An 11,943-nucleotide genomic window follows, 5' to 3' on the forward strand; every position below is an offset into this window, starting at 1 on the left:
TCATATCTATTCCAAAGAAATGCTACAAGAATATGTGGGAGGAATGGGTGTTTAACCTTACCAGTTTGAACCTGAAAATACAGCTTGATCTCCAGAATCAAGCGATGACTATTCAGGTGCTCCAAAATAGAGCAAGCCCACAGCATCATAAAAGTACTCTTTGGCTTCCTAGCCACCACAGCAAGCTTCTTGTAGATGTCTAGAAAATAGGCCATTTTGATTAAACCTGTTTTTCATGGCAGGCAATGCTCAAAGTGTTGTAGATGTGTTGTTGAAGGCATGACCATATTATTATATTATCCTATCCTAATATCCTTTAACGAGTAGCTGCCATACTTTGATTTATGCCCTTATCATGGCCTGTTGCTTGGTGCTCCAAAGTTTTTGGATAACAGTTATCAAAAAGCTGTGTTACAGATTAAAATTTGTCTTCATCTTATAAATGGAGATATTTATATGCCAGAAAAGATTCATGGCAGTTTTTGGGTAACACCCACTGAACATGGTGGCAGCCGCAACCAATCAAGTTGCCTCTTTGTTCTTGCAGACACTTTTAACAGCCATCAGTGCCCCTGACCTGCTTCATTGTCACTATACTGGCTCCTAAACACAACACAAATTTCCAACGGGGTTCTCAAGCAACTTCCAGAAATGATAAACTTCCGTTGAGCTAATTAGCAAAAAACTTGCCACATTTTCAAGGTCACTACAAAATAAGAATATAAGTTTAGATTTGGTTGTCAGTACTGCAATATAGACCAAACTGTATAAAACTCCAAACAGTTTGGAAGAGGCTTAAGACTTGAGCTTTCAATGCATTGAGTCTAAAGTCAAGTCAGTTTCTAAGCAGTTTACACTCTGGTACAGGGGACCACAACCTCTGTCACAGTACTCCAGCTGAACAATAGCAGCCTTTGGGTAGGGTACTTTAATCGGCATGCTAATGTTGATGTGCCGAAGGACCATTCCTGAATAAAAAGACAACTCTTTACGTCCAAACACAGGGGAAATGTGCGGGTGTTTTCATTCCAATCCTACATCCATCACAAAGAAGAAACATTTACAAGACTAAAGCTTTTAGAAACCAATCCAGACAAGCAGATTCGCTAACAGTTGGTAATAATGGGTTTGGAATTTTTCCTTTATAGGTAAAACTATGAGGCCCAAGAGAAGAGTTTTTTTAGGATTTGAAATTTTAGTGATATTCAATAAAAAAATTGAAATGTTATGTACTACAAATATATTAGATATTAACTTACAACTCCTCATAATTGGAGCCCTCTGTGTCAGGTTTCCAGTCATGGTCATCCACATCACTTTCAGGTAAATCGGCACTCTCAGAACCATTGCTGTGTCAGGTATGAGGTGTGGAAGTCAGGAGAATACACTGAATTTTAGTTTATATAGATGTTATTGTTGATGGTGTTCCTCTGGATTTTGATTGTAAAAAAACAGAGTCCCCACAGATTTTTTTGCTGGATTCTGTCTGGCAAGCTCGGGTGACATGGCTCACCTGCGACATGAAGAAAATCAAACAACAGATGTTTTACTCTCTCGGTTATTGTTATTGTTAATTCTATTGTATTTAACTTTTTCCTCTTTTTCTTCTTATTATTATATGTACACATTGGCAATGATTACCAGTCAATGCGTTGATTGTATATTATCAAATTTCAAAGAACCAGTTCGTATTTACCTTTGGCAAGCACGTCTCATCTGTCTCCGCGTTGCATGTGCACTGCCTCTTGCTCCTGTTCTCCTTCCTCATTAAAGCTGTAGGAGCTTAAAATATCCTAATAACATCAGCAAATGATACTTGAACCAGCGCATGCAAATAAATGGATCATCTATATTTTAAAATGTTTTTTATCTATTTATATTGGTGTCGCACCACAGCGGGTATCAGCGACAGAACCTGTTTCCCCTTCAGCGGGGACATTGGCTGATCCAGCTGAGGAGTAGATTTGTGCAGATTGAAATGGTATGAAACAATTAACTTAAGAAAACTAATTCAAGACAAGTTCAAAGTCTAGTTGATTTTGATCGGGGTACAGTTAACAAAGAATAGACAAATACTGTCAGGGAAACCTACATTCACATGACACCATGTCACCTGTGTCTCACGAGCACATTCTATTTTTTGTATGCTCCTCTTTTTTTACTCTTGTTTCCTCAGTTAAGCTGTTCCTCCCTATCCACTTTTCCTTAAATAGCCAAAACTAGTAAGGATAGCTCTGGGCTTCTAGGCAATGGACCACATTCATAACAGGTTGTAACCGTGAAGAGGTCAGTTGGGTTTGGACTTTAATTTACACACTGGAGCTTACTTATCCAAGTCTTATGAAGTTTAGGGTCTTTGGGGAAAGTAAAAAAAAAATGAAATTTCATAATTTTTCTCCGGATGGTTTGTACAATTCAGAGTTAGGCACTGGCCTATGAAAAACTTGTATTGACCAGCTTTTGATCGTGTGTTGTATTTAACCTCACCATAGAGCACATGCAATCACGCCCACAAATGGTCACAGAAACACTGTGACCATTTGCCGGAACCTTTTTTATATAATTCATCATTAAAAACACAGCAATGACACATTTTTTTAACGTGTGTTTCTCATTATAAGTACGTTTAGTGGTCCCACTTCTATGTTAAGTTAAACACAATTAACATAAAAGTGGAAAAACACTTCACTTCAAGATACCATGAATCAAGGGTCACACTAAAACATGGATGGATATAAAAGAAATAGTTCATTATTAAAATCACATATATTATGACCTAAATAGAATCTTTACTTAAACTTATAAATTAAAGGTTTATTGCTATGTTGCAGATGTGACAGTTTTCAAAATATTTTTAATTAAGTTTGTGCCAACTCATATCTTTTTCATTCTTCAACCAAGCGGACCAAAGGGCTTTTTTTGAGCGAATATACACCACATCTTGTGAGTGGTGACTGAATCTCTTTTTCAGTAGGTTTGATACTGCGGCCCATCCCCCAAAACTCTCTGCAGCTGGCATCCCTTCAACGACCACTCCAACTTCCCCCACTCCTCCTCCCTACAGACCCCGTCTGCTCCTCACTACCTCAATCCACCGACCAACGACTCCTCAGATTGTCCTCCACAACCTGAGGAGCCCACCCCTCCCCCTACTGTTACTTCTACAGTGTCCTTCACTCCTGACCTGGTGAGGAGACAGCTAACCAGACTCCAGTTTGGCAAAGCTGCAGGCCCCGGTGGTGTATTCCCCAGGGTGCTCAAAGCTTGTGCCTCCTCACGGTTGCCATATCTGAACGCCCTCTTCTTCTCTTCAGAATGGCCTTTATGTCCTTGGTGATCCATGGTTTATTGTTGGCATAACAGGTGATAGTCCGAGCTGGAACATTGCAGTCCACACAGAAGTTGATGTAGTTCGTGAAGCACTCTGTAAGCCCATTAATGTCCTCTCCGTGGGGCTCACAGAGTGCAGGCCAGTCAGTCACCTCAAAGCAGGCCTGCAGTGCCTCATAAGCTTCCTACGACCACCTCCTCACAGTCCTTGTGGTCGTAGGCTTCCTCTTCACCAGAGGCACATAGCAGGGTTTGAGGTGAACCAGGTTGTGATCTGACCTGCCCAGAGGAGGGAGAGAAGTGGAGATGTATGCATCTTTAATGTTAGGATACATCAGGTCCCCTCTGGTAGGGCAGCTCACATACTGTTTGAAGGTTGGCAGAACTTTGTTCATGGTGACATGGTTAAAGTCTCCCGACATGATGATAAGGGCATTAGGATGTTGGGTCTGTAGTTTGGAGATGGTGGTGTGTATGATGCTGCAGGCAGATGTTGGATTTGCAGACGGAAGGATGTACAGGACTGCGGTGATGACGTGTGGGATCTCTCTAGGCAGCTGATATGGACAGAGTCCAACAGCTAGCATTTCAACATCCGGGCTACAGAGCTGTTCTTTAATGGTGATGTGACCGGGGTAACACCATCTGCTGTTAACTACAATGGCAAGCCCTCCTCCTTCTGCTTACCGCTCTTAGTGTCCCAATCGGCCCGGACGGTGTGAAAGCCCTCCATGGAGACAATCTGGTCCATAATGTCCTTGTGCAGCCATGTCTTGGTGGAACACATCAGACTGCACTCCCGGTACTCCGGCTGGCTCCGCGTTAGCTCGTCCATCTTGTTGTTAAGGGAACGCATGTTACCCATAACAACAGTGGGGAGACACCACTTAAATCCTCTCCTTTCAGTAAGCCTGTCTCGTCTTGATCCTCCATTCCCCTGATGTTGTTTTCCTCTTCTGCAACCTCGGCGTGTCTTTCTCCAGAGTTCGGGTGGAATTCCAGCTGGTCTGGCCACCACGCCGGTCGGCATTAGAGCCATCAGCTGTTCTCCGGAGTAAACAAAGCATGTCCGGGTGAGCGCGGCATGAAAACAACACGTAAAAAGCACGAAAACTCTCTGAAAACGACCTTGTAAGAGGGTTACCGTTTTTCTGTTTTTCTTGAAGAAAACAAGAGCAATCAAAAAAGCTAAAAGTATGAAAGTTTTAAAGTAAACCGTAGCATTGTAACTGCTGCATGCTGCCTTATGTGCATGTGCATTAAACTGAAGGGATATATATATATATATATATATATATATATATATATATATATATATATATATATATATATATATATATATATATATATACACACACACACACACACACACACACACATCTTTTCAGTGTTTTGTTCATTGATGCTTTTGTGAATGGTCCCTGTCAAATAAACTAAACAAACTAAAACATTACATTTCTGCAATCATCCATAACATTTGATAAACAATTTGTATTGGTACATTGTTACTAAGACTTGGAAGAGAATGATTGAAAATGAACAAAGCTACACTTTATCTGTTAGGCATGGATCCATTTTAACAGCACTGTCACAGATAGCCAGAGATTCATATAAATGCTTTTACTTATGATATGCAGATTCAGATTATATGGAGGTTGAAAACAGCATTTTATTACGATCCTGGAAAATTACAGGGATAAAAGTAAGGGGCGGCCTGTAGCTGTCCCACAAACCTCTATAGGAATGGAATGTGAACGTGTAGGTAACACAGATGTCGATAGATCTAAACAGCAATAGCTTAAGAAAGTGGTCTCTCCCTTACCTTAGAACATTTGCATTACTATGTCACCAAGAATGAGCATTTTCTAAAAACCAATCCCTGTCCAGGCAAGTTGTCAGGATTGTGGGTATATATTCAGGGGAGAAGATGAATTCCTTCTCTTGAGGCCTGGAACAGTTGCGACAAAAGTCACAATTGAGAGTTTTTTCACCTTTTTCAGCCATTCTAATCTTATAACCTACATATCTTGCCTTCCAATAGGTAAGCAAATTTACCTAGGTTACTTTTGAAACTTTTTATCTACATCTTCCAAACCACAACAAGGTAAGGTTCACATTTTAACTAACTCCTAATGAATGTTTTTATCATATATTCATCTCTTTGATTTATTTTACAAACTCTCCCTTGTTAACCACTTGCCATATGATTGTTCCTAAATATTTCAGAGAAAAATGAGACAAAAAAGGGTTTGTCCAGAAACAGAAGCTTTGAATTTCATTTCTTCTGGGAGGGATAAAGACACATTTTACAAAAGATATATCAACAAGGAGAAAGGTATGTTTGTTAAATTAGTATATCAGACTCTCTGGAATTTTCTGTGTTATACAGGTATAACATTTCAATTCAACCCTAGGACACCAACTTAGTATTACAGTATGTGATATATTGCCATGTAAGGTTTTGCCCAAAATGTTTTAAAGACATAGTTTGTCATGGTAGTGAATATTTATTTGCTTTCTTGTCTGTTTAGGTCAGGAGACTAATGCCAATGAAAAAAGCTAATAGGGTGATAAAGCAATGCATTCTCTTATGGCCTAGGTGTTAAATAACCACAGTAAGAGCCACATCAGAGCCACACTGGCTGCTTTTATTTAATTTAAAATATATTGGAATGCTTCTCAATCAGATGGTAATGTTTTGGAAGTTGCATTTTGATACATAGATATTCACTGACATTTTAAATAACTACAAGTTGATGATTTGCAATTATATAAATATAGCTACACTAATACATCTTAATCCAAAACATAAACTCACAATGCATATCATTACCTTGTTAAAATTGTAAAGAAACTGTGTTATTAATAAGATGTATAAATATACATAACCAAAGCATTCTGTCTCATTCTATTTATCAGGGTATGGAGTTTTTACCAGCAAAAACATTGAGCCAGGAGAATTCTTGCTTGAGTACAGTGGAAAACACATCACTGGCTCAGAAGGAGAGGCTCTGTTCAAGAAGTACTCAGATGCAAATGCAGCATTTTTGTATTTCTACTCCTTTCAGGGAAAGACTTGCTGGTAAGAAAATTTGGATTAAACTTTGAAATAAAAATAATCCAATGTTTAATATTGCTTACAATAAAAATATGATTTTCATGCAGTGTTGATGGCAGTAAGAATACTCAACTTGGAAGATTCATCAATGATGATCACATCAACCCAAATAGCAAGATTAAAATAGTAAGTATGAAGTCAAGTCCCCCTTTGTTTTATGTACAGTTTTTTAAACAGCATATATATCAATATTTCTGAAAATGATATGATTTCACATTAATCTTGTAGAGCTGACTGTTTAACAGATTAGTGCTGATTTTTGTGTCTGTGCTTATGTCACCAACAGGTAATGGATGAAAAGAAAAGTCCTCATCTGTGTGTGTTTGCAACTACTAAAATAAATGCAGGAGAAGAAATTGTGTATGACTATGGAGATCCTAACTGTCCATGGAGACATGTAAATATATTTATATTTCTTCTTTTTTCTTCCTCTCTCAGGGATCAGGTTTGTATTTCTTTGTTTGTTAATGTAAACTTTTTGCATGTGCATTAATCATTTTTCACAAATATTGGAAAATTTTTAGTCACAATGACAAATACATTTAGCATGTTAAGCACAATAGGAATATTAAGGATATTGTTATTATTTTTGTGTATTGTTGAAATTATATCGTACAGTTGTGATGACTAATCAAACCAGTAACATTAGTGAGGTTTTACACATGCTGTAGGTAGGCCTCAGATACTAATTTCAAAGGCATCTTTATTTTAAAACACTATGAATTGTTTTTTTTTTAAATTCACATGTTTGATTTCATCCATTGTCATGTATTTCAGACTACCAAAGCTCCCTCCTCCAATGTACACATGGAAAAGAAGGTAAAGATATACCAACCACATATTTGTAATACAATCAGAAAACAGATGGGTTTGGCTGTCAGGGTTGCACACTATGCACCAGGTGTCAACTTCAGGTGTAAAATGTGTCAAACAATGGAAGCTTGTATAAAATATTATTACTTATGTAATTGTGTTTTAAATTACAGATCTATTTGTATGTAGAAAGATAGAATTTTCTGACATTTTGGATTACACTGTGGAAAAATTTTAAGTTTAGGCTTTATAGGATTTCCAGGGGTGTGTATCTTCATTTGTAAGTAAAATGTAAAAGGAGAAGGTCGTATGGATGGGTATTATTTGTTGAAAACTTGTTAAAATCAAGTATTCCTTTCCTACTGGCCAAAAAAAGTGCTCTAACAATGTTTTTTTAGACAGAAGAAGTATTTTTTTTTAAAAAATGAAACATTTTAGCAACAAAGAACCCATCCAGAGAACCTCATTAGTTTTGACCTGTATTATTGAGCTGTGTCAGGAAACATAATTGTGGGAGTTATTAATTATATACATTAGACTGAAAATTATCTTTTTTCCAATCTGGGGTTTTATCTCTGGTTTTTAAATTAGATTTTAAAGAAACTTACATTGGTATTATTACCATTGTGCCAATACTTATTATCTATTTTAAGTTGAAAGCCTGTTGGAATTAGGGCAGGCCTACAGGCCTGTTGTTGTGAGGCAAATGTGATTAATGGCTCTTCTGCTACAAAACTGTGACCTCCCCGATCAACACAAAGCAGTGGTATCAATGTTTTAAGTAAAAACATATGTTAGATTTCGTTCTGAATGACAAACAAAGTTGTCTAAGTTTAAGTCTAAGTCTGCATAACAGCCTGCCTAATATCTTTAAGTACTGACAAGATTTTGAGCCTCTCCTGGTATGGTTTCCCCTGGTCTTTCTTGTTAGTGTGGCTTTCAATAGCCATAGACTTATATATGGTAAAAAAAAAACTCTTTAAACATTAATTATACTTGAAAAGTCTTATCTAAAAAGGCAGATGGATGTTTACAGCTTTCAGTACTGGTCTCTTATACAATTAAAGGCAACCATTGTGATTTCTGAATGTGAGAGCCTAACTGATCTTGAGTCCCACACTCAAGATGAATTATGGGAATGAAATGGTAAAGAGGGGGGGATTAAATTACAATGCATGGAAGGTTTTATATAAAATGTGTAGTTGTTAATTTCTTACTATGTGCAATACTATAAATAATCTGTATTTTCTTATTCCAGATCAGATCAGAGCGGAAAAATGTTCCAGCAGAACAACAGCAAGCAGAAGAAAACCAAGGAGAAGATATGCATACAGTAAGTGTATTCAAGTCTCAATTGGGTTGTGTAAAATAACGTTTATTTACAGTATGACAATACTTTTCCTTGGCAGAGATTTGACTGTGAGGTTATAAATTTTTAATATACCTCACATTTAATATTACTCTCATGGACCAAATTTCAGTGATATGTTTTGTGCTTGTAAATCAGAATATGTAGTTGTAGTTTTTACACACTGTAAACCAAAATGTCTGAGAATTTTGTCTTTGTGTATCCGTAGAAAATATTTTATGTATTGGTATAAAAAGGATGTCAGTTTTATCTCTTAGCTGCTTCTTTATTGTTTAATTAATAATATATCTATAAACATTACCCAAAAATCGGTTTAAAACTCTACTTTGAGCTTCAGTTCCAGTATTTGTATACCTTCATTTGTGAGTAAAATTACAAGAATTAGGTCCTCTGGATGGGTTCTTCTTTGTTGAAACTTTGTTGAAATCAAAGCCACTGCTTACAAGGCTGGGTTGATCAATAGCTCCACAGACGTAAGAGGTGTCTTAGAAAAGAAGATGAAACATTTCAATAAAGACAAATGCATCCAGAGGACCTATTCAATTAGTTTTGACCTGAATTTTTGAGGTGTGTCAGGAATGTGTGAGAATCAGAATCAAGTTTAATCGCCAAGTAGGTTTGAACATACAAGGAATTTGACTTGGGGATGAATTTTTGAGGTGTGTCAGGAATGTGTGAGTTTGTTAATTTTATACATTAGACCATGCGTTTTTTTTCCATGCAGGGGTTTTTATCTCTAATTTGTAAATGTTTGTTTTAAAGAAACTTACAATAGTATTATTTCCATTATGCCAATACTTATTTTCTGTTTCGAGCTGAAATCATGCTGGAATGGGAAGGGGGAGGGGTGGAGTGCAAACATGTTTGCAGGCCTGTTGTTCTGATGCAAATGTGATTAATGGCTGTGCTGCTACAGAACTGTGACCACCCCTTTCCTCACATAGAGGTGGTATCAATGTTCTAAGTAAAAACCTGTAATGAACTAAAAAAAATTTAAAATGCTAGATATTAAACATTTCTTTAAACACAGCATGTCAGGGATCATGAATCAAGAAAACTTTGTTCTCACAATGTGTTACCATGATGAAACTACTTAGAATGTAAAGAAAAAATAAACACATTTCAAAGTAACGTTACATAATATATAGCAGACTTTACAGGGCATTTTTTCACAGAAAATACAACTGATAATTACACAAAGCAGTCAAGAGGCCTAAATGGTATTTGGTAAATAGTATGTACTTTGATGTCTACCAATGTTTTTACAGGACCAACTCCATTCATCACATAGCAGTCCACAAATACCAGAAAAGATGGACATCTCACAGAGTGATGTATGCGTTTACCCAGAAATGACTGACACTCACCTGAGTCACATTCCAGAGGAATTATGCAGTGGTGAAATGGTAAGGATGCATGTTTTTTTTTATAAAATGTTCAGCTGTGCTTTTCTTGTTTGTTGCAATACTATGAATAATGTGTGTTTTTCAATTAAGACCCAGTCAGAGCAGAAAAATGTTCCAGGAGAACAACCAGAACAACACCAGGCAGAAAAAAACCAAGGACAAGATACACATACAGTAAGTGTTTTTTCAATTCCCAGGTGAAAATATCCTCAATTGTGTCTACAATTACGTTTATTTACTGTATGACAATACTTATCATTGGCAGAGATTTGACTGTAATGTATAAATTGCTCATGTTTATTGAATATGACTCTTGGGGACCAAAGTTCACTCATATTTTGTGCTTTCTAAATTTAAATATGTAGTTGCAGTTTTTCCACATTGTGAACCAACCTATGTGAGAATTTTATCTTTATGTGTAGATAGGAATTTGTGTCTGTATACAGGATTTGTGTACTGACTGCACTATTTGAGCAGAGCGTATCATGGTAACCACTGATGCACTTCTGTTTTGACTAAAGAGTACCCACTGAATAAGGGCATTTGGATAGACCCACAGCAGAATTTTAAATGCATATTTTAACTCATATCTGTAATTAGACAACACAAAAATTGTAACGTGTGAAAAAAATTGGAACTTATCAAATGTTTGTAGCTGGTCAAATTACTTTTTAGATACAAATCTTTATGGATGAATAAAAATAAAATTATCAGATGCTTTGGATTACCATGTGGAAAAATATATTTATATCTACACATTCTGATCAGTCAGTGGTACATGGAGAGAAATGTGAGAGATATTGCAAGAACCTGTTAAATACCAGCCTCCCTAATATCTTTGAATTCTTCCAATGTTTTCACAGGACATACTCTGTTCATCATATTCCAGTCCACAAACAACAGATGATACGGTTAACTTGGAGAGTATACTCAGCATTCACCCGGAAATGACTGGCACTCACCTGAGAGATTCATCAAGTCCAACTAAAGAAGAATTAACCTTGGATGAAATGGTAATAAGAGGGGTAAATTACAATGCATGAGTTGTTTTATATAAAGAAATTAAGTTATGGATTTCTTGTATGTAATATAATATTTTTGTGTTTTATTTTGTCAAGGCTGAGCCGGAAAATCTCAATTTCATGGAACTGTCAGATGAAGAACAACAAGCAGAAGTACCAATCAAAGTAGTGAACCAAAGAAAAGCAGTTTCAAATACTACAGAGATTATGGCTCTAAATACACATCACAGTAACCCTCGTTATCATAATGTTGAAGTGAAAATGTCCTCAAACACACCACAACAGCGGATATATGACAAGAAGAACTACTGCCTTTACTGTGAGAAACCTTATGTAAAAATTACAAGACATCTAAAGCAGAAGCATTCTGATAAAGTTGACGTTGCTAAAGCACTTGCACACAGCCAAGGATCAACCATGCGCAATCTTCTCCTGACAAAAGTAAGAAACATGGGAAACTACCATCATAATTGCACTGTTCTGTCTTCTGGAAAAGGACAGCTTGTACCAAAACGTCAGGCCACCGGTCCATCAACAGCAGAAGACTATCTACCTTGCAAGTTTTGTGTTGCTATGTATGTCAAAAAAGACCTGTGGAGACATCAAAAGCATTGCAAGCTACAAGTGAAAGAGGTTGGAATACTGAAAAGAAGAAAAGTTCAGGTTAGTTCTTCACTGATGTTGCCAATGAATGTTGCAATTTCCAGCGGACTAAAGCAACTTCTTGAACAGATGACATATGATGCTGTAACTCAAGTTGTAAAGTCTGATGTGCTAATCATTTCACTGGGAGAAAGGATGTTCCTCAAAAATGGAGAAGTTGGACGATACCAGGCAGACATCCGAAATAAGATGAGGGAACTTGCTAGACTTGTTCTTGAAGCA

General features: G+C 36.8%; 1 protein-coding gene across 1 annotated transcript; it reads left to right on the plus strand.

Moving 5' to 3' along the window:
• Positions 1-5,368: 5,368 nt before the first annotated feature.
• On the plus strand, positions 5,369-11,686 carry LOC118563054. The gene is made up of 11 exons (XM_036136652.1): positions 5,369-5,665; positions 6,250-6,412; positions 6,496-6,574; positions 6,735-6,845; positions 7,226-7,267; positions 8,520-8,594; positions 9,899-10,036; positions 10,127-10,210; positions 10,900-11,049; positions 11,155-11,562; positions 11,648-11,686. The coding sequence occupies exons 1-11, from the start codon at positions 5,563-5,565 to the stop codon at positions 11,684-11,686; spliced, it is 1,392 nt and encodes a 463-aa protein (XP_035992545.1). The 5' UTR covers positions 5,369-5,562.
• The last annotated feature ends 257 nt before the right edge of the window (positions 11,687-11,943 follow it).

This window comes from Fundulus heteroclitus, chromosome 5, assembly GCF_011125445.2.
Source record: "Fundulus heteroclitus isolate FHET01 chromosome 5, MU-UCD_Fhet_4.1, whole genome shotgun sequence".
In the NCBI taxonomy this organism is placed as follows: domain Eukaryota; kingdom Metazoa; phylum Chordata; class Actinopteri; order Cyprinodontiformes; family Fundulidae; genus Fundulus; species Fundulus heteroclitus.